This window comes from Parasteatoda tepidariorum, chromosome 10 (assembly GCF_043381705.1).
Source record: "Parasteatoda tepidariorum isolate YZ-2023 chromosome 10, CAS_Ptep_4.0, whole genome shotgun sequence".
Lineage (NCBI taxonomy): Eukaryota > Metazoa > Arthropoda > Arachnida > Araneae > Theridiidae > Parasteatoda > Parasteatoda tepidariorum.
Window position 1 is genome coordinate 87291669 of NC_092213.1, and position 24559 is coordinate 87316227.

Below are 24559 nucleotides of genomic sequence, written 5' to 3' on the forward strand. Positions count from 1 at the left end.
GGAAACATCCCTGAGGATGATCCGAAGACATGCCATCACTATTTTGATCTTCATCAGAGGGGAAGACACCCCCGCTTCGGTAGCCCGAGGACCTGCACGCGAAGTCGAGCACTTTACTTTAGAACAGTTTAACGAGGACCAATACCGCACACCCTCGGTCCCTACGCAGGCTGATCCAAGTGGTCACCCACCCGCAGCCAGTGATGCTTGACTTCGGTGATCTGCTGGGAACCGTGTCTTAACGATCAGTCCACACTGCGGGACATTCTAAGTGTGGGGGTCACTGTTTAGATGAGAGAGATTCTTTTTCACCGGTGTCACCGTGTTCCTTCTAGAGACCCCTTCTCAAATGTGCTATTCTTGTTTCCATAGCAGCAAGGCGGCTTCCTACTGAAGACAAACTATATTCTCAAACATACGCAAAGCAGATCGTAAATAAAGAACTTCGAGGGAAACACATAAACAGTCAATGTTGTTCTTCACGTATGCCTGTTTAGGCAGAGTGGGTGCGATTGTTCTTGTTTTCCAGTGGCGCCATTTGTGGCCAAGAATTCGACTTCTGTCAGGGCGGATCCATTCATATATCCACAGATTGTAATTTTGACCTGAATCAGAGGAACGATCGATCTCCAGTACCCCCAGAGGTATTGATTTGTTATGGGAACACTTTGAGACTCGACAGATTTAACGTGCATCAGTCACCATTTACTACACGGGGAGTCTTCGGCCGGCGGGGTTCGAACCCACGAGCATGGGCCCAGCGCCCTACAGACAGGGCTATCCCGGCCTATAAACAGTCAATAAATTTGCAAGTAATAGAAGAGAAAACAGGTTTTTTCTTATTTTTTATTTCAGAAATTATCAATAAGCACCCTTTTTTTTTAAACGTTAAATACATTTAAAGTCACAGTATTGAAACTTTTTATTTTTTAGGAAAAGTTGTTTTGATCAAATTTTTTTTTTTATTGAAGAATTTCAATTACTAACACATTTGCTTCAAACGAAGCTACCAGGAACATGCCATTGTTTTTTCCCGCTTTACACCAGAAAACTTTTAAGACAAAAACACTTTCAATAAGAGAATTTCAATAAAATGATCGGATATACAAATAGGATGAGCCATTCAATCCCCCAACATTAATCAGGGTGCGTAGCCAAATTATTCAACAAAAAAATAAGCACCTTTTAAGCACTCAAAAAATATTTTTAAGCACTTTAATAAAAATNGAATTTCAATAAAATGATCGGATATACAAATAGGATGAGCCATTCAATCCCCCAACATTAATCAGGGTGCGTAGCCAAATTATTCAACAAAAAATAAGCACTTTTTAAGCACTCAAAAAAAAAATTTTAAGCACTTTAATAAAAAAAAAATTTATCAGGCAGGGTTGGAAAGTTTTTGACCATCAACGGTTTTATATCTTGTTTTAACCGTCATGTCAAAAAAAAACCTTTTGGCATTGTTTTTGACATTTGTCAAAAATCTATGAAGTTTTGAATCGTGTAAAAGGAATGCATACTCTACGGACAGACAATATGCCGAAATAGATGGGGTTTGAATTAATTTGGAAAACTTTGTGAGCCGTGTCTTTTTGCATAATTCGTAACAAAAATCAACATGGAAAAAGGAAAAATCTCATTTTGAAAAAGGGGGAAATTAAGCACTTTTTAAAAGCATCCAATGAAAAAAGCACCTTTAAGGGCTTTTAATAAACGAAAATAAGCACCCTGATTCTAGCTTATCTAGAGAAACAGCTCCACTTTAATACGCCATTTGGCTGATAAAGATTAGTTGGCGTCATATTATTTAAATTAGTATTTTCTAATAAATCATAATAATGCAAGAGATTTTTAAACATTTTCAGCATATTTCCATTCCTAATACAATATAGCTTCTCTCCTCGGCATTTCTTACGTTACGAATTAAGGTTAGAATAAAAAAAAAAGTTATGCTTGAATTGTGGAAGTAAAGTTAGCTTAGAGTAAAAATGTTTTCACTTCCATTTTCGTTAAATAAAACATTATTATGATCTGGAAATCAAATATTTTGATTCCTTCAATTTAACAGGGTGCGTAGCCAAATAATTCAACCAAAAATAAACACCTCTTAAGCACTCAAAAAATATTTTTAAGCATTAAAAAAAAAAATATCATAATTAGGCAGAGTTGGAAAGTTTTCGACAATTGACGATTTTATGTTGTTTTAACCGTCATGTCAAAAAAAAAACAACAACATCCATTCAAATGTCACTATTTTCCTCTACTTTGCTCTGAATATAAAGAGGTTTTTTCCAAACCTCATTTAAGTTATTTTTTCTCTTACTTTGAATACAGATTTAGATCTATGGATGGTGTTTTCGACACTAGTGAGCGCTGCAAGCTGTATGCCACTTATACTTCCGGGTTCCCGGTGTATTTTAAAGCCATTTGGCTCAGAACGTGATCATAGTGTTCTGAGATTCGTGCAAACGTAGTATTTGAATACTTATTACTAAACTTAATGCTCCTCGAACAATATGCTAACTCTAACGTAAGATGGTGCACAAGCTTGCAACAAGAACAAACAGTAATAAACAAATGGAAAGAGGCCAAATCAAGATTGCCAAAAAAGCGAGTTATTCAAAATCTAGCAACCACGTCACCTTTTTTAACACTATATCTATAAATAACTAAAACAAATTATCACTTCAAACTCACCAGAATTACATAATAACATTAATATTTTATGAAATACGGCAGATTTGAGCTCAGAAATTATCGAATTTATTTCTTTTATTGAAAACAAAATGATCCGTTTGAAAATATCGACTCGCAGAATAACAGGTAGTAAGCAGCTGCAAACTTTCTAACCGGAACTAGAGCAGGCATACAGCTCGAGATTGTTATTGTTTACATTTCTACTGAAAACTCCATCCATAGGGAACTAATTCATTTTTTAAAAAAAAAAAATATAAAATTTCAACTTAAACAATATAGTCTGAGAATCTTTGTAAATTTTGCCGCACATATTTTTAGATTCAGCTGGATTGATGTTTGTGATGGAAAATTTGGATTGATGAAGATTCAGAACTGAAATAAACAAATGATGTTTTTTTAGAAGAAAAGAACAACACAATGGAACAGAAGATTAAAATGGCTCATCCCATTCTAGTCTACACTTCTCTCATACAAAAGACATCACAACAAAAATATGTACATCAATCATCTTTTTTTTTTTAGAATGGCCACTAGAAAAAACTAAAATATTCAAAAAATAAAAATCTCATACAAGATAAAATACACACACACTACATTTATTATATCACATCATAGCTCAAATATTTGAGTACAACAAAAGTGAGATTTAAAAAAGAACAGGGTGCGTAGCCAAACAATTCAACAAAAAAATAAGCACCTTTCAAGCACTCAAAAAATATTTTTAAGCACTTTAAAATTTCTTTATCAGGCAGAGTTGGAAAGTTTTGACTATCAACGGTTTTATCCCCGTCATAACAAAAAAAAAAAACCTTCTGGTTTTTGACAATTGTCAAAAATCATGAAGTTTTGTATCATAAAAAAGGAATGGCGTTTTCATGCGCTACAGACTGACAATACGCCGAAATAGATTGGGGATTGAATGAATTGTGAAAATGTTGAATAGAACAATGTGAACTGTGTCTTTTTGCATAATTCGTAGCGAAAATCAACATAGTAACGGAAAAGTGAAGCACTTTTTAAAAACACCCAATGAAAAAAAGCACCTTTAAGGGCTTTTAAAAAATGTAAATCAAAAATAAGCACCTTTTAAAAACGCTACGCACCCTGGAAAAATTCAACATAATTGAGCAACTCAAGAAGATCATCCCTTCAATAACACTAAATAGCATTCAGAACATCTACATTTAATGCTCACTCTAGATTACATCGATTGATGGTAGCGCTCAAGGACTACAATCCTAGCACTATTTTTTAAAAATGCAAATAAATAAATAAAAATTTAAAAAAAAACACAAAAAAGTACCTCAAATTCCTTGAAAACATGTTATACATATTTTTTTAAAACATATTAATTGTAAATTTTATTTGTTAATTTTATATAAAAAAAAATAAGTAATCAATTAAAATAAACATGCAACTTATGAATACAATAAAATGTCAATAAATACATGATTAATAAAAATGTATTGATTTTTCTTTTAAAAACAGTCTTCATGAATATGTTTTCGATAATCTTAAAATAAAAAAAGATTGTCCCAAAAGCAAATTCTTATTGGAGGAAATTTAAAATAACAAAACTTAATACAAATTTTACACTAAGTGATGAAGAACAAAATTTACGAGCAAAGCACTCTTAAAATGAAATATATAATTTTTAATTCATGAAAAATAACTAAAAATGTTAATGTTAAAAAATCACGATTTTAAATTGTTCTTAGTTCTTCAAACAAAATGTTAATGTTGAAAAATCACAATTTTCTATGTAACCAGTTATTTTTATTCGACAGTACAGGGGAAAAAAAGTGACAATAAAGGAATAAAGTCTATCAGAAACACTCTTTTAAAAAATGCCAAGCTATAATGAAAACAGAAAAACAACAAAAATGAGATGGGGAAAAAAAAGAAAAGTCGTTCTCAATTTTAGAAACACAAAGTGTGGAAAAAATGACAAAATTAACTTGCATAAATAAAATTTAAAAAAAAAAAAAAAAAAAAAAAAAAAAAAAAANAAACTGGTGATAAAGTAAGTTGTGAGTAAGGTAAGTTTCAATTCTTCAAATTTCATTCCTGCACTTCTCTTCCAGAGCATAAATTTGAAAGCGCATGAATTTTAGAATACAGTCGGACCTCTATTTAACTGAGTCGCTAAATCCCGATAATAAGTTCGTTATATGGAAAATTCGTTAAATAGAAAATCACCTCTTGAAAAATTTACACAAAACATGTTTTAAATTCATAAAAACTAGAAATAATTGAAATAGCAATGGATACACTTTTATATTGTAAACTAGTATCTACTATTCATTTTACAAATCTTGACCATGAAAGAAATCTGCATGGAAAGCAAGAATAGAGCAAAACATCACACAATCATGCTACATACATTTTCAACTAAAAAAAGCTAAATTTATGTATAAAATTATAGCTGCATTTATTATGAAAATAATTTTAAGCATACATTACAACATGCGATCATAAGTTTAATGGCTACTGATAAAATCCGTTCATTTTGTCAGAGTTTTTTGTTTGAAATGGAAACAAAAAGGGATTTTACTGCTTGCTCTAAAAGTGGCTTCGAAAATCAATTCAAGGTCATTTCCCCCCCATAACATGCATTAAGAAGTTTAAAATGCTCAGAAATATTTTGGGAAATAAGGAAAGTGGTTCTCAAAGAAAGAAAAAAAAAAGAAAAAAAAACAATTCGTTAAATAGAAAATTCACTTCGCTATTTGGAAGTTATTTTACGAAGAAATTTCCAAGATATTCTTGGTTCCTTTAAAAAATTCGCAAAATGGAAGTTCGTTAAATAGAAGTCCGACTGTTTATGCAAAAGCTATTTCTAAGACTGTTTAGTTAGATTTAGTTTAGATTATTCTTTATATTAAATGTTTTTAAAAAAAATTGCTGAATACTTGGACGAATATTTGGCAGAACCGAATAGTATTCCGAAAAAGACCCACAGAATTGAATGTTCGTCACATTCCCAATTTATATGATCCCTACTTCATAAATAAAAATGTGGCTGGTTCAATTCATTCATCTCTTCTGCTTGATTAAATTATCAACTGTATAACAAAAGCAAAAAAAAATATTTTAGAAATACTCTCTTTATAGTATAAAATTGTGAATCATAATTTTCTTGTGATAAATAAATATACAGTAGAGCGCTGATTATCCGAACTCTTATTATCCGAAATATGTCCGAATTCGCTTCTTTTTTTTAAGTTTGGAATACTTTTTAACTTATCTATAATTTTTCTAAATTTAGAAGAATATCCACTACATCTGAAGATCATATTCAATTTACAACCTTTTTTTTAGCAGTTTTCTTATAACATACATACATGTATTGTTATACGGTTAAACCTTCATACCCTTATAGCGCTCTTCAACTGAAAATTATCTTCCAAGAATGCAAACTTCATTTTGACAGTCTAGAACACGGGTGGCGATACATCAACGTGCCATTTTTTTCTAAAATATTGTTTGATGAGGTCATAGACGTGCCATCAAATAATTTTGACTTCGTGATTATTGGGAAAAGAATAATACTAAATACTAAATAAACTCAAAACTCTTTATTTACATTGAAAAAAAAAATTGCACTGTCTCAGTTATAGGCGTAATTCAACTTAAAGTAACATCAGTGTGACTTCTGTTGTTGCAGATTAAATGACAAATAACTTATATTAGGCTGTAAGATGTTAGTTTATGCAGGACTGTTGATTTTTTGCTAGTTACTTATTGTTAGCTTGTTTTTCATGGTTATTAATTGTTTTTTTAGCATTAATTGTTAATTTTTATTATTAATAATTGTTTATTATTTTGTGAATTTTAATTTAATTGTTACATAAGCTTATAACAAATGTGATCGGTGGCGTGCCCGAAATATTGTGTCGGGTGCCATAAATGGGACGCGTGCCATTGGTTCGCCATCCCTGGTCTAGAACATCAAAATGATGTTGATCCAGTTCAGTTGATTTATTTCAAAAAAGAGTAAGGGATCTGGCAGCTCAAAAAAGAGCATCTTCGTTGAAACAAAAGTTTTTGCTGGATTTCTTTTGCAATGGAAAATAAAGAAAAATGTGATAAAATCAGTAATTGACAAAAATTATAAAAAGTTGAAATATGATTTAAAAAAAAAATTCAAAATGAAAAAAAAAAGTAAATAAATAAATAAAAATTGAAGGAAAAAAATAAATCTTTTAAACATGCCAGAGCTATTTTAAATAGTGCTGCCAGTCCTCAGCCGAGAAAAGTGTGAAGGGAAGTGATTGAATAAATAATAATCATTTAAACTAGATTTTAAACTACCTTCCAATCATCCGAAGCACGCCCAGGGTTGCAAAAAACCCACCTGCCCAATAAAACTCGCCCGGGTTTTACTGGGTAAAACCCACCCTAAAGTGGGTTTTACTAAGATTGATTTCTTTTTTTACCCTCTGTTATATTAAAGAGCTATTCTATTGAAATATTTATGTAGTCCAGCCTAAAAAAAATGAACCTATAGTGAAAAAACTAATTGTGTTGGAGAGTCACCTTGCTGACTAGATTTGACTGTATGGTCATTGATTATTCAGAGCCATTTATTCGCTTTCTATGCAAATAAAGAATGTTCCTCAAATATTTTCTAAGATTAAAATATAAATAAAAAGTAATCCTGTGTTAAAATAAGTTTCAAATGTGTAATGTATTTTGTATTGTGATGTCAGAAGAAACGACATCAATTTATTTGTATTAATATCTATATGAAGTCAATTTATAAAATTAAACTTAATTATTAATATTAAAATAAGGTACTTATCCCTGCCCTCTCTTTTGAAAAAGCCCCCATGAAAAAACCCACCCGGGTTTGGGTTTTTCTGGTTTTTTGCAACCCAGACCACGCCCGCCCCCGAGCAGTGCGCTCTACTGTACATTGCTAAAAGTAAAATATTTTCACAAATTATTCGAGTTCCTCTTTAAAAGTTATTTCGCGTGAATGTTATATCTGTATACAATTTGGCAGAGAATTATTTCACGCTAAAAGAAATTCAGTCACATTATATGTTTTCAATTCGAGGAGGTATGCTCTAACTTTGAGATCAGCTAATGAGAATCAAAGCGACACTTATAAACTTATTTCCTTTCCGATCCAAGAATCGGAGACATCATCTTTCGACAGAGGTTCTCTCTCCTCGTCGGCACACACGATGGTGGACGAACTCGTGGCCCCCCCGATCGACGAGTCGGGATTCGGTTCTCCGTGAAAAGTGACACTCACCGTGGGCAGACTGATCTTCCTGGGAGTCTTGCTCATTTTGAAAGGTATGGCACTATCTCTAGTCCTAGTCGGGGCAGAAGACAGACTCTCTGAGCGGGGTCGAATGGACCGGTGGCTGTACTTCTTCTTGAACTTCGGCACGTCGATGTGACCCGCTTTGATGGCGGTCAGGGGTTCCAGTTCGTGGCTCTCGCTGGTCGGTATCTGATTCGGATAGCTCGCGCTGCTCGACGACAGCGTCGACTCGGAGAGGGCGAACACGTTCTTCTCGACGGGGACTGCAGCGGTCTCGCACTCCGAGCAGACGTTGAAAGAAGAGTAGCTCAGTTGCAGGAATTCGTTGACCGGTCCGGCGATGCTTAAAATAGATAAGAAGAAGAAAGTCGAGTAGAGCCAACTGATGGACATCAAGAGGACGAGGAACGTGCCTATTTGCAGGTAGGCTAGGACAGTCGAAGGGAAGATCAGAGCTCCCGCCATGAAGGTGGTGAAAGCCGCCATCGCGACCGGACTGCCGACGTGGCTCAGGGCGAAGACGACCGAGGATTCGCGGTCTTCTTGCGGTGACAGCTTGTAAGCGACGGCATAGTGCAGTGTTAAATCCACGGCCAGTCCGATGGCTATGGACACAGTAGTGCTCTCGAGGACGTTTAACTTCCACCCCAACAGCACCAAGGAGGCAACCGTCACTATTATGATGCACGCGATCGTAACGATAGCGTAAATACTCATCAGCAAGTTAAGAGTCGTAAGCAGCAGAGCAATAAAAGAAACAGCAATGGCGACACCAATGGCTATCACAGTCCCCCTCGATAAACTGTCTTGCAAGTCAAAGAACTCCAAATCGCTCACGAACCATCCGTTCTTCAAACCATCGGGAGCGGTCTTCAACATCCCGCTCACCCATCCATCCACGGAGTGGCTGAACTCGTACATTTCCGTGTACGAGTTCGAGTAGGAGTAAATGCTGTCGTACTGCACGACGATGGCTTGCACTTTCGCGGTGGACTTGGAGAACCGCACTCCTTCCATGACCGGGACAGCGAAGTAGCCTGGATTGTGGTGCAGAATGCCCACTGCCTGCTTGATGCAGTAGTTGAAGACTTTCACGCTGAACGGGAACTTGGATGACTCGCAGCACGGTGTCCTGTTCGCGTCGGTGATGCCGTCCACGCACCGCCTCTCCATCCACAACCTGAACGTCTCGATGAAACAGTTGAAGAGGAGGGGGCCACTCGTGAGCTGGTAGAAAGTCTGGTTCCTCAGCTGCGTGCAAAACTTGTACAGCCACAACTGCGCTTCAGGCTGAGCCATGTCGAAAAGCGGGTCGATGGAGAGAGCCCCTCGATCGTACGGGTCCAAGTAGTCGCCGGTGTCCACAGGCAAGACACCCCAGACGATGCGGATGGGGAGCTTCCTGAACACGTCTTGTTCCCTCGCTTTTTCGAACCAGAAGAATTTCTTCAGATACAAATCATACTGTTCGAAAGGGTGTTCGGTTTTGAAGAGTTGGAACTCTTTGGAGTCGGGGAGTTGGAGTCTGGGGTAGTAGAAAACGACTACCGCGGCACCAGTGGCTAACGTCGTGAAGAGCACCAGCCAGAAATACCTCGATTTCACGATGATGCAAGGCAGGATTTTCTCGAAGAAGACACGAGAAGAGTCAGTGAAGCTGTAGTGGATCTTCCAGAAGGAGTTGCAGAGTGAGGAGAACCACGGAATGTGCTGGAACTGAGGAAGATACAACCCTAGAGGAGATACCAGCAGGCAAGTACTCGAGCACCATTTCTCTGCAATCGTCACGGAAGCTGGAAGCCATGATATCGTGAAGAAAAAATTGGCAAGCACAGCAGTTCCAGCAAATATGCTATAATAGAAGAAAAACAAGGCTTAATGCAGAATAGTAAGGCAAACAAAAGACTGTACTTATAATGGATATTACGAGGCGCATCCAGAAAGTAAGTTTCCCTATTTTTTTTTTTTTTAAAAACTCACACTTTCAGGAACATACTTACAGTGGTGCAAGTGGCAAAACATGGTTTTGGAGCATCTTTGGAGCAACAAAAAAGCAATTTTGGAGCAGTGAAACAAAGATTTGGAGCATATTTAATAAAAATAATTAAAACAAGAATTTAATTACAAGAATTTTAATTTTATTCATTAATAACATATCTTATTGTTTAAATTTTTTGAAGGTCCCTGCATTAATAAATTAAGTTTCTTTTTGGTGTCTTCCAATGCTGTTAAATATTCTGCTATCCTCAACTTAGCCTCAGATAAGAGGATTTGTCCGCCTTCTATAATCTACATGTCTTTATTATTTAACCCATCTTTAATATTTTTTCAGCTGTAGCTAAGAGATCCTGAGAAGCCTTCAATTTTTTTTTTTTTTGCAAATCAATTTCAGCAGCTTTCAATCTGCTTTCATCCATTTCAGTGTTTTCACATACTTTTTGCATAATTTTTTCTCAACCTCTAATCGAGCAGAATAATTTTTAAATGCTGCACGAGCCACTTTCACCATATCTTTGTCAACTTTAAAGTTATTTAAACCCCCCTATTTTGTTGATATGTGACACAACGTTCTTCAAACCATTAACACTATGTGAAATTAAACTTGCCCTATTGTCAAGTAGCTTTTTGTTCACACTAAAACCTCTTCCAACATCGGCATTCCCATGTATTATGCACAAAAGAGCTTGTTAAAAGAGGATATTTGATATTTCCCAAATTACCTTTCTTCACAAAATAGTTTTTCCAAAACACATCAATTGGGGCATATTCATTTGAGTCAGAAGAATAACCTTCTGGTTCCCCGCGTAACCTCGTACATTCATCTATGCCTTTAACAGAAGTGTCTTCCATTCTTATTACAGGATGCAACACTTTAAGATGGTACAGTAGCCTATTTTCAAGAGGCAATGCTTTTAATAACTTTTTTGTGTATGCCAAGTAAAAAGACTTGGCACCTATATACACAGATTTTTATTTCTGAAGAAGATAAGGATGTCATCGCCTGTGTGGTATCTAGTCCAATATCTATTAAATTTGAATTTCGCCAAATTTCTGCGTTTTCTACATCCAATGATCGTAAGTTCTTTCCTGACAAACTAACAAAAGCAGAACTCTTTAAAAAACGTCCTAACAATGCTTTAACTAGAGACACCATTTCATCATACAGCAAGTGAATCAATGATGTCAAGTTTGGAAAAGATCTAAAAATTTATTTAATATAGGCGAAATATTTCTTAAAAAAAGAGCTTTTGGCAATTTAAATAAATTCAATATTGAGTGGCTCATGCTATTTTTTAAATTAATAATTACTTTAATTAATTCAGTAAAAGGTAATTTATATAACTCTAATTAATTTAACTATTACTTAAGGTTATTGAGTGTACTTTTCTTAAAATTTAAATAAATGTTATTCGTAATAGCATATTCAACAAAACATTAACAAGATTAATATTGATCATATCGAAATGTAAAGAATGTAAAATAATAATCGATATGTAAAGAATTAAGCAAATTAAGAAAACTTTAATAAACTTATATTACAAATGTAAATTAGTGAATGGCCCCTAATAAATTTTTATTAAAATTGGTTACCTAGTACAGTATTTCATTATTGAAATTATTAAAAAAAATTAAATAATTTTTAAATGCAAATACAATGTGTATTGAAGCTAAAAAAAATTTGTCAGAAGTAAATTATTATATTATCCCTACACTCATAATATTTAACAAGTCTGTGAAAATTAAAACAAATTTTATATCAATTGCCTTAAATCAAATCATTAAGAGATGAATTAAAGCATTTTTGAATGACAAATCAGAAAAATATAAGATTTTTTGCTGCTTTTAAAATATTGAGAGCCCCTCTCTTCATACTTATTTAAAATCTTGCCTCTAAATATTATTAAGTTTTTTCCTGAAACAAATTAAGAGCACTGAAATTTTGAAAGTAATAATACAATAATAAAATGCAATAAGTAAAAAAAAATATTAGTAAAAAAAAGTAATAAAGTAAAATAAATTTTTAAAAACAATATGCAATTAGGGGATGGTCCCTCAGATAAAATATTTAACTTCAAGAAAGTCAATTAATTCTTATCTTTATTAAATTAAATGAATAAAAGGGAGATGGAAATTTTGAGGGCATGAAGCTTTGTAATTCCTGACTGCTCTGAGGAACAACATGAAAATATGTACTTAGTGAATGGTCCCCAAATTAATTGAAAGATCATGGTACTAATCTATAAATAGAATAGCGCAAGAAGGCCATTAGCTTGCCATTGATGAAGACTTCAATAACGATTATCAACAACGTACTTCAATAACTATGAAATTAACAAGAGAAAAAAAATTTACTTTTGCTATTAAAATTTGGCAATGGATTTTGGGAATGGATGGCAAAATTTGGCAAAATTTGCTTTAAAATTTGGTCTCCGAAAATTCGAGAGAAGTTTTGGTTCCATTTCAGAGAGTGGAAAATGAAGTCTGAAATTGAGAATATCTTGCAAAATGATGCAGAGTTGCACATGAGAGTGCAAGAATCCATCCCACTGAATCCAGAGCAACCCCCCACATGGCAGTAGCTTGATTGCCGCAAAATTGTGACTTGGCGATACCCAGGGGAAAATATCCTTTTTGGCGCAGATCGGAGCAATTTAAGCCATTTTCTTCTTTTTAGAAATCAAATTCATTAAAACATAATTGTTTTAATTTAGATTAGATGTAGTAGAATGGCTCTTAAAGTTACGATTCCTCACTGCTAAGGAAACATATTATTGATTTACAATTCTCACAGATCATACGAGAAAAAGACATTTAACAATTTCATTTTTAAGGGCGGGGGCACAAGAAAATTTTTCTAGAAATAAAATAAGTAGAATTTGAAAACAAATACAGGGTGTTTATAAAATCCTGGACCCATTTTGATGTTTAATAACTCATAAAATAATAGAGATAGATAAAATTAATAACATAAATGGTTAGATAGACTCAAAAAGTTTCATGACCCTTGTCAATGAACTTCCACGTGTGCCCCCTTTGTCGCACGGAGAATATCAAGTCGATAGTCAATTTCAAGTCAGGTAGCGGCAAGCATGTCGGCAGCCACAGAGGCTATTGCGGTTGTAATTCTGGCTTTTAGGTCATCAATGTTTGACACGCTCCTCCTGTAAACATTGTCCTTTATAAATCCCCAAAGTCCAGCGGAGTTATATCAGGTGATCTGGGTGGGCAAGGAATTGGACCTCCTCGACCAATCCATCTTCCTGGAAAAAAATCATTCAAAGAACTACGAACGCGGTGATACCCCAATGAGGTGGTGAACCATCTTGTTGCAAAAAGACATGTGGCTGAAGCTCTTCTAGTCCAACATGTCTAAGTATACATCTGACGAGACAATCTTTTCTGTAAAAAAGAAAGCTACCTGGCCTGTAATTGACTAACGACTTGATATTCTCTGTACGACGAAGGGGGCACAAGTGGAAGTTCATTGACAAGGGTCATGAAACTTTTTGATTCTATCTAACCATTTATGTAATTAATTTTAATCTATCTCTATCATTTTATGAGTTATTAAACATCAAAATGGGTCCGGGACTTTATAAACACCCTGTATATGTGGAAAAAATTTTCTTTTTGCACTTTATATAAAATTATTAACTTCTATGCATATTCTTATAATAAGTACAACTAATTACTTTAAAAAAATCAAATATAGAGTCAAAAAGATAATAATGATAAGAGTCATAAAGATAATAATGATAGAGTCATATGAAATATAGAGTCATATCACAGTTCAGAACCATTTTCAAAAGTATAGTTACTTTCTCTGCTCTACTTTTTTTTTTAATTCTCTCAAAGCATTATAAAAGCAATTACTGAAAAGCAACTAACTAATAGGAGTAAACTGATTTATTCTACAAATTAGGCTACATTTTAGACTTTCAAATTCATGACTAATTCCAAGAATTTATCTCGACATAACGAAGTTACTATTTTCTCCGACAAAAACACAACAAGAAATTTAAAAAAACATTATGCAATAACATTCATAGAAAAGATAGGTATCATACTCTGCATCTTTATAGATTTTAAATCTAAAAAACAAGGAAAAGAAAGAGCAATAAAATAGCTGAAAAAAATACAATTTTACTTTTTCTTGTTTATCGGATGAGCTGATGAAGAGATATCTCTTATTTTCCGGATTTAACTATTTTTTCTCCTTCCGGTTTCTTGTTATTTTCATTATTATTTTTTTCCCCTTTTTTCATTGTTCTGTAATTTTCCCCTTGTTTTCTTTACATTTTGAGCTTATATATATATATATATAAAGGTAAATGTTTATATATATATATATATATATGAAAAGTGATTACTCAAATTCGAAAGTCACGCATCATAATATCGTATAAATTAATTTTTTTTAAATCATGCGGAATTTCTTAGAAATAATCATTAAAAAGGCGATCAAGAAATTAAATAGACTTACAATGGAGTCTGTGCAGATTGAACGATTTAAAAAGTGAAGAATCAAATTTGCTACATTTTTTATTTTTTTAAGAAAAAAAAAAATTCAGTGTGTTCAGAAACTATCTTGTGGGGTGTAGATTCAAAAAGTAGGCAAAAAAAAGTAGCCATAGTTGCCTCAGGTCGAAAATAGTNTTTTTTTAAGAAAAAAAAAAATTCAGTGTGTTCAGAAACTATCTTGTGGGGTGTAGATTCAAAAAGTAGGCAAAAAAAGTAGCCATAGTTGCCTCAGGTCGAAAATAGTTGCAAATAGTCGCTTTTTAGTCACCTGTGGCAACCCTGTGAGTGTAAAAAAAAAAAAAAAATCACTAATATACTCCTGAGTGAACATCAGGAGTAGATTATAATCATAATCATAATAGATTATAATCATAACATAATAGATTATAATCATTTCATAAGCAACAATAACTCCTGAGTGAACAATCAGGAGTTATTGTTGCTTATGAAATTGCAAAAAAAAAAAGGAGAGGAAAAGAGTAATATAAAGAATAGCAAGTAGAATGAATTACCTGAAACAGCGTACTGCAGTAATATTGCTAATCATGCTACCAAAAAATGCAGCCGCTGTTGTTATACTAGTAACAAGCATGGAGAGGCAGGCATGGTGAAATGTATCACAAACTAACTTAACTAGTGTCCCATTGCTCTTCTCCGCTTTGGCACAGCTCCATATCTTACAATATATACACGCATCATCAGCACCTATACCTAAATATACACCCACACAAATCATTAAAAATATATACATAATGCTCTCAACAAATCATAAAGAACAAATGGCAAACAATTTTAACAGCTATTTTCTTCGTTCATTTGCATCAATTGACTTCTTTCTGATTGAGCTTGGAAATTTTCCACACATCTTAGAGGTTATCAATTTTAATGTCTACTAGGAAGCAAGGTCTGTCCAGACATTTTGTGAAAGGTCCGTTTTTTGTGCACAGATTTTTAATTTATGTACGAAATTTAATTTATTACCGTTTAATTTATTTCCGAATTTAAATTTTTGTAATGATTTACAAAATTCAAAAGAGAAAGTAATTTGTGCATTTTTCTGCCTGCAAAATGCGAGAAAGCGCCTATAATATAACAATTAAAAATATTACTTTTACAATTGAAAAATTTTAATTCTATACCTTCTTTTGTAAAGACAACAATTTCGTTACTTTAAATTAGTAATTGTTGTAATTAAAAAGTATTTTAAAGAAAAATGCTTGTGGCAGAAAAACCTGAATTAATTCTGCCACAGGGTTTCCAGGTGGGCGGATACTTCTTATAAACAAATATTTCATTTCATGAGTTTGTAAGAAATTTAAAATAAGAGATGTTATTTCAAATACCTATTATAATGATGACGGTGAGCAGATTAATGAATGGAAAAAACTTTATCTGGTAGACAAGGGAATACATGAAATATGCAGTGGCCATGGAAAATACAACACCACACAGCGTCATGAAGGTGACAAAAAAAGACGACGAATATATCCAAAGAAAGAAGAAGATGAGCATTCCGGCCAACACCACGTAAACTGCATCATTTTGCAGAGTGACGGTGAACAGCCTGTATTTCAAGCCAAACTCCATTCCGGCAACCACCACGTCGTTGCTGCATAGATCCTCACTCTCCAGATCTTCGTAGTAATTCAAGGCAGCCGAACTCTGAGCGATCGGGAGAAACACTGCCGTGTACGTCAACTGAGGGGTCGGGGGATGTTTGGGATTCAGGAAATTGATGTCGGTGAGATAGTGAAGGATGTTGTACACGGCGTCGTACTCGATGCAGTGCCTGGGCACGCCACGGCACAGTGCAGGATCCATGGCACAGTCGTGGCTCAGTTTCATGTTGTGGTAGTAGGATGCGCAGGAGACGAGGAGTTCGAGAACAGCGTTCACGTCCGACTGACCGATGGCGTGGCAAGTGGAAAGGTTTCTAAGCAAGGCGACGTAATTGGAGATGGACCAGCTGCGGCAACAAGAGCCGACGGGTGACTGCTCACAAAGCTCAGAGAAATAGTCAGACTTGCGGAGTTTGTTTTCGTCAACATCACATATGCTTTTGAGGCCCTCTACCGTCAACAGATTTTTGCCAGATGAGGATTGCATAATGACATGAGCATAATCTCGAGCTGAAACAATAAAATAATCATAAGCATCCGAATAATTATTTACTAACAGAAGCGCAACAACAAAAAAATTATTTCAGAAAAAATATACAGAAAATTTTGCCTGAAAATTGAACCATTAAGATTGCATCTTACCGCATGAATATTAAAACATCAGGGGTGATTGTGGGCCCAACTCAAAAATCCTGAAAATTTCTTGAGTAAAATCATTCAAAAAATTAATATCTTTATAAATTTAAATCATTGAAATTTTCAAAACATGATATTCTAAATTAATTATATGCATCATAATTTAAATGAATAATTATGTGTAAGTTTACTTTTATCGCCAATCACATTTTCAATTTTTGCTATCTTACAAGAGTCTAGCGCCTCACTTCTAAAATGACCCTCTAATCTAGAAATACGGCACCATACCGCGCATGGTGGAATTGTTGTTTTCTCTGTCTGGGAGTACTGCAGCGGTTGAAAGGGGCTTTTTCAGCAATGAACTTACAATAAATAAATAAATAAATAAAATTACGTACTGGTCTTAAACAAGAAGCGTTAAACGCAATAATGAACATCTACCTAAATGGAAAACCCCTTTCAGATTTCTGTGCAGAAACCTCTGTAAATCATTGGCTTGATTGTGGAACTGGCAAACGTCATATTTGATTCATTTAAAAAACGCAGTACCCTCGGATAAATTGACATTCCAGATAACTTGATCTTCGTCATTTAAATTATTTCATAAAAGAAATAAATTATTTCATAAAAGAAATACTAGGTTTTACTATTAGTAATATAGTATTTCTTTTATTACTGTATAATGTAATCCTCGTAGCTACTAATTCATTGTGTAATTTATATAAATGTTTGTAATAAATAAGAAAAAATAATATTTTTATTTATTTAGAAGCGATGGGTTAGTTTCAAAGGAGGACGGGTACATTGTTGGAGAAGCTGTTCTCGGGGACGGGTAAAATTTCTTATACGGTTTGCGAAGCAAACCATATAAGATTGCGTAGCAATTTTCAGGGGTTGGCGAGCGTTAACGAGTAGGGAGCGCAGCCCACTAGTTTTAAATATAATTAATGGTATTTTTGAATTGATTAATTTATTTTAAATAAAAACATATGTTTCTTGTAAAGATATTCATTAGAAAATTGGGTTTCTTGGAACCTTACTGCATGAGAATTTATTATACCAGCCAATATATTCAACGAAAATTAAGCACTTTTTAAGTGCTCGAAAAATATTTTTAAGCACTTTAAAAAATATATAATTAGGCAGGGTTGTAAAGTTTTTGACAATTGACGGTCACGTCAAAAAAAAAATGTCAAAAAAAAGCATTGTTTTTGACAATTGTAAAAATCATGAAATTTTGAATCATGTAAATCGAATGGCATTTTCATACGCTACGGACTGACGATGTGCCGAAATAGATTGGGGTTAAATTAATTGCGAAAACGCTGAATAGAACAATGTGAGCTGCGTCTTTTTTCATAATTCATAGCGAAAATCAACATGGTAAAGGATAAATCTCCTTTTGAAAAAGGGAAAATGAAGCACTTTTTAAAAACACCCAATGAAAAAAGCACTTTTAAGTACTTTCTAAAAACGCTACGCACCTTGGCAAATAAAATGAATAAGAGTATACTCAAAATCCGATGCATGGGAACGTTACTTTTTAAAAAGTAAGGAGTACAAAAATGTTGTTGTTGTTGTGTTATGCTACTTGTCAATACTGACAAGTTTATTTTAAGGCAGAAGGGTGCGTTTATTCTTGTTTACCAGAGGCACCACCCATGGTCAAGAATCCGACTTACGCCACACACATGTCACAGCTCGTTTAACAGGAAAGGCACATTCACACACCATCGATCCATCTGCATTATCGTTATCATAATCGTAATCATTTGTTATTCAATAGATGTCACCACAATATAAAATATTTATATTACAAAATATAAATTCTTCTTCTTGGGCACTACAGCCCATGACAGGCCAATTCCATCCGAACAAAATCTTGTCATCTTGATTTATTCTGTGCCATGCCCTTCCAGTTAGTTATTCTTATTATCTTTAGGTTCCTCTAAACTGCGTCTTTTTGTAAAATGCGTGGCGAAAATCAACAGGGTAAAGGGAAAATTAAGCACTTTTCAAAAACACCCAATGAAAAAAAGCACCTTTAAGGGCTTATAAAAAACGAACATCGAAAATAAGCACTTTTAAAAAAAGCTATGCAACCCTGTTATACATCATGCGTTATTTGAAGAGAGGGGAATTTTGCAGTATACCCCTAAATTTAACAGAATTTTAGACATTATTAAATCAAAGTATTTAGAAAGAGTTGCACTTTTTGCAAAACATACTTACATGGATTATTACAAAAGAAATTCTTTCCTTCAAGAGTTGGTATTTTAGTGAGTTTGATGTTGGGAGAGGGGGGCCTTTCAAAGACAATGCGTCCAGAATCGTCCTCCTTGTGCAGGCTACCATAGTTTTGTTCGTCCGTCTCGAATTCGAGCCACGGCCCCGAGCTCTCTGCAGCAGGCGTTCCGTTTTTGGAAGAAGACTGTCGCCACTGTGCCGCTTCAATGGTTTCATTACTGATGTCTGTCACAATGCTGCCAGGATAGAAAGTGAGGGGTCCATCCCAACTGGTACTCTTCAGGAGATTGTGCCAAGCGGTTGCGCGTTTTGAGAGATCCGTCCCACGCGATTCAAAGCCCTGCAATCAAAAATATTCATTGAAATAAATAATCAGGGTTGGTAAGGACAGAATCCACGGTCGCCAATGACTGGCTTGCTTCAACTATAATTTTAAATTGATAAAATTAAAAAAAATAAATGATAAAAATTCTAAAACCACAGAAGTTTAAAAGATAATTCGCTCTAGAAATGATGTTTTTTCTTTCAATTTTTGAAAGAACACCATAATTTTTATAGAACATGATAAAATTATTTTATATTCTAAAAAAATATGACAAAGGTGATTTTGTTAGGAATTCAGATATTTGGAACAAGATGAAATTGGGGGGAGGGGATTCCATTTTAAAAATTAGATTTTTTAAAGACCTAAATCCATGACTTTCCAGGATTTCTTTTAAAAAAATAGTAAAAATCATGACATTTCATGAAAAATTTTGGTTCAATAATAAAATTCGTGACTTCCGAGGTGCACGGATACCCTGGATACAGTTTCAGATGTGTTTTTTTTTTAATGCTAAATAGAATGAAATCAACAGCAAGAGAACAAAACTAATAGTTCAGAAATTATAAGCTAGTGCATTCATAGTTCAAAAAATTTAAAATTTTACTTTTTAACTAAAATATAATACTAACAACTTATGAATGGATTTCTGCATGATTTTCAGAGCAAATAATGCTTTAAAGTTGTTCACCACTTAATCAAGTATTGTTAAATGTTGTATAATCATGGATTTGAGAAGAAAGTTTGGTAATTTCTGAATACAAATTCTTCAGTTAGTTTTATAAAGTATAACTAAATTAAATTTTTTGATTATGAAAAATAAAATCTGCTCAAGAAATATCTATTGATATTAATGAATACCTTTACCATACTATCTAATAATTGTTTTCAGCAGTAACGGCATTTGGTTTCTATTCACAATATTATTCATTCGTTATTATTCACATTTATTTTATAATAGAAAAAGATAAAATTAACAAGTACATAAATATAAATGCATATAAAGGATGACTACAAATATCGAATCATTTTAGTGTACAGATATTAAATAGAAAATGATAAATACACAAATATGATGAACACTGCAAATGGCAGTTTACCTTAAATTTTTTTTATTTGAATCGACCACCATTTTTATCAATTACTGAAGGTAATTTCTTACGTATTCATTGTTCAGAGGCGTAACAAAGGTGATTTGTCCCATTCACCCAATTAAGAAGTTCTGAGAGAGTTCAAACTTCTGTGTTACTTAGCAGGGGTCTGTCCAGACATTTTGTAAAAGGTCCGGTTTTTGCGAAATTTTGAAAAAATTACTCACATTCGTTCAACCAAGGTCCTGACATTATGAATTTGTGCAACCGGTTATTTCAAAAAACTTTTTCCAGGAGTTTTTAAATTGTAAAGACATACAAGATTATGCTCAACACTGTAAAATGATAATTAAAAAAAAATTAAATTAGAGATGCAACATACAAATATTTGGTATTTAGCCTATACTGCTCAGCACAGAATATTCGTTTCGGAGGAATAAAGGAATAAGTGTCTGACAAAGACAAAACTTAGTTTGTTTACACTTATATTTCTTTCCCCCTTTCCTGGGAATAGTTTATTCGACTGACAAAACAAATAGATAGTAAACAATAGATAATAAACAATAGAAGATAAACAAATTTGTGAAGGGTCCGATTAAAAGATAAATTATTTTGTGAAGGGTCCGTTTTTAAGTTAAAATATTTTGTGAAGGTCCGTTAATGGACCCAAATTTCTTCTAAACAGACCCCTGCTGAGTAAAACTAATGATAGCATAATTTTAAACTTTTAACAAGGGATAATTGATCAAAATGTAACTATACCATTTAAAAAGTGTTTACATTATAAGATGTTAAAAATACAAAAGGTAATGTATGGTAGTTAAAGGTAAGTAGTAAATGAAACATTTATGCAGCAAATCTGAAAACCAGCACCTTAGTTACGCAATATATGTATTTAATAGTTCACACAATTAAGAAGCTCTGACAGAGTTCAAACTTCTGTGTTACTTAGCATTAAGACTTTAAAATTTAACAAACACAATTTAAAGGATTTAGTGAAAATGTGGCCAATCTTCTTTCTTAATAAACTTTGGACAATTGACTTAAAATCAAGCCTGTGTAGTTTCAGCTCAGTACGAGATGGGGCAGAATCTTTTGCTGTAATATCCAATCCTTTTTGGAATACAATCTGTCAGCATGTGGTAATAAATGTGCAGCCTTTTCATTGAATTTTACTCTTTTAATAATTATATTTCAGATGAGATTTTCTGACACTGCAGCCCAAGTCATTACACAATTCTCGCTCTGAAAGTCCCGTACAAATCAAACGTTTTTAAAGATATCATTAAAGGTTGCTGAATAATAAACATTGTTTTTAGTATTATAACTTTGCTTTGTGCAAAATATTCTGCCAACACTTTTTGCTGCTATGCCAGTTCAGCAATTTCTTACATCTTTGTTGCGTTTTTAATCTTTGTACAGTAGTCAAACCTTGAACTTTTCTTTTGCAACAATGGTGGAATGCCAGCTTTTCATTTTAATATAACTTCCCTCTGCAGCCATTTCATTATAAGATTTCTTTTTGCGAATTCTATTGTACAAACTGAGTGTGGACGACCAGACATGGGGGGATCAGTATCCAATAATCCATTTACGATTCATCACATAAATGTTTTACGTATATTTCCAAGAAGGTTGTACCTGAAGGAAATCAGAGATTGACCATTCGATTTTATCATTAAACCACTATTTTGCATTAAACCTAAATCATCGTAAAAGTACCACTCACGGGAATAGAGTAACAATTAAAACTCCTATTTTTGGAGTGTTACAGTATTTAGTAGTCAACCTGTAAAATGTGTATTCTATTTCTTTCCTACAAAATAACTCTGGGAAAAATCTCATTCATCTATTGAATTTATGAATGTTTAAGCAGATGCACAGTAATAATAAATGCATTTGATTATAAAATTAAACTCCACAAAAATCTTTTCTCATACAGCAAATATATATCTCATTATACACCATAGCCAACACTTTAGTATTGAAAAAACAGAATACCTCTAAAAAAGATAGCCTCCCACATCACGTTAAAATTAGTTTTAACATTTCTTACTTATCTGAGAAGTTTATATAAATATACTTGGACAATTCCTTAATCTTAGAAGAAAAAAATCAGTGCAATGAATTTTAGGCAAATTTATATTACATTACATTTAAAATAAACAGTCACAAAGGCGCTAATAGCTTTAAAATAAATATGAAAATTGATTGATAACTAATCAAAGCAAATGGGCAATTTTTTAACATCAGTGCTGCAAATTTTGGGAGATCCATGTCGGGCATTTGCACTTAAAAAGAAATATCAGTGAAGGTATTATGTTGAAGAGAATATGAAATGCTAATTTCTCTTAGACCATTTAACTAACATCACACGTAAAGCTTTAACAAACAGAACATCAACTTAAAACATTATGGGTCGTCCTGCAACCAAGCTAGCTAGCGAAGAGGTAAAAAAAGCAAGTGGTAGTTCTTCACCTGACATTTATCACAGGGTTGATGTTTGCCTGAAGACTTTATGTCACCAATCTTACCGCCAAGCTGGCACTAAGACTGGTGAGAGAGGCGAGTACCTTTGCTTCTCTCACTTTCCAGATCATTAGGACACATTTAGGAATTGCGAACACAAGTACAAACACACATTGATAGCAATTATTGCAGATGGTGGCAAGAAATAAAAATTCATCAAAATTAGCATCAAAAGTGAGAACAATTCCGTTCCTAATATTATTTTGTAAAATTAAAAAAAAAAAAATTCTTGATTAGATAAACAACAAACTATGTATAAGTAACAAAATAAAAATTATTAAAAGCATATAAAATTTTCCATTGCGATCTAAATTGTTGTTGTAGGGAAGTACCATTGTTTATGTTTTGATAGTTCTGTGACAGTTTTATGCACACTTATTATAAAAATTTTTATCTTTCGCTTTCAAATGCGGGTTCATTAAGTCAATCCTATTCATACAACTTAATGGGAGTAAGCGATATATACAGGGTATCTGCTACATTTTAGATTTTCAAATTCATGACTTTCCATGACTAATTCCAAGAATTTTTCATGACTTAACGAACTTACTATTTTCTCTGACAAAAACAGAACAATAAATTTAAAAAAGCATTTTAAATTTATAAAACAGGGAAAAGAAAGAGTTAAAGCAATAAAATAGCTGAAAAAAACACAAAAGCAAAAAATTTTTTTCTCTGCAGAATTAAATTTTACAGATATTTTTCTTCTTTATAGGAAAGGAAAGAAATACTCCTGATTTTTCTGTTCTCATTTCAGAATTTTAAAAAAATTTGCCAATGACTGGCTTGCTTCAGCTAGAATTTTAAATTGATAAAATAAAAAAAATAAATAACAAAAATTCTGAAATCACAGAAGTTTAAAAAGATAATTCGCTCTAGAATTGTTTTTTCTTTCATTTTTTGAAAGAACACCATAATTTTTAAAGAACATGATAAAAAATTTTATACTTTAATCAAATATGACTGTGAGTGGGGATTTCGTTACAAATTCAGATGTTCAGAACACCATGAAATTGGGGTGCGGAGGGTAAATTCCATTTTAAAAATTAGATTTTTTGGCGGCCTAAATCCATGACTTTTCATGATGTTTTTTTTAAAAAAAACTTTCAAATCATGACATTCCATGACAAATTTTGTTCAATACTGAAATTCATGACTTTCTATGATTTTTCATGATTTTCCAGGTGAGTGGTATATATATATAAAAGAAATATAACAATAAAGGAGTTACCAATAGAGGATCTTTAAAGTTTGGCAGTTCAGTCTGAGTGACACTAAGGATAATAAATAGAATAGCCCCAGTAAGAATTATGAAAATGACATAACAAGGGTAATTGGCCACTTGACGCGCATACCTAGAAAGAAAAAAGAACATTTATTTTATTTTAAAAACTAAATGCTACTTTCAGAATTTGAGTTCATCATTAAAATAGTCTTTAAACTCGAATCATTTTAGAAAAAATTAATTACTCTAGTTTTTTATAATATTATTGGAAGCATTTTTCATCATTTCAGCTTGCCTTGATTTAAGATAATGATCATTAAAAATGGAATGTTTTTATGAAGTCTGTGTCAAGATAAAGATCCAAAGCCTGCTGTGGTGTGCACATAGTTA

The 24559-nt window shown here is 33.2% G+C and overlaps 1 protein-coding gene across 4 annotated transcripts in view; it reads right to left on the reverse strand.

Annotated features, from left to right (window-relative positions):
• Positions 1 to 3280: 3280 nt before the first annotated feature.
• The window catches only part of LOC107448433 (RND transporter family member dispatched), a 51277-nt gene continuing 29998 nt past the window's right edge, over positions 3281 to 24559 (reverse strand). For all 4 annotated transcript variants that reach the window (XM_016063647.3, XM_016063617.3, XM_016063625.3 and 1 more), the window contains 5 exons: positions 24176 to 24299; positions 18988 to 19342; positions 15844 to 16629; positions 15013 to 15211; positions 3281 to 9830 (listed from right to left, as the gene is read on the reverse strand). In XM_016063647.3, the coding sequence (XP_015919133.2) occupies positions 7811 to 9830; positions 15013 to 15211; positions 15844 to 16629; positions 18988 to 19342; positions 24176 to 24299 (3484 nt within the window). In that variant the 3' untranslated portion in view covers positions 3281 to 7810. The remainder of the gene's footprint in view (positions 9831 to 15012; positions 15212 to 15843; positions 16630 to 18987; positions 19343 to 24175; positions 24300 to 24559) is intronic.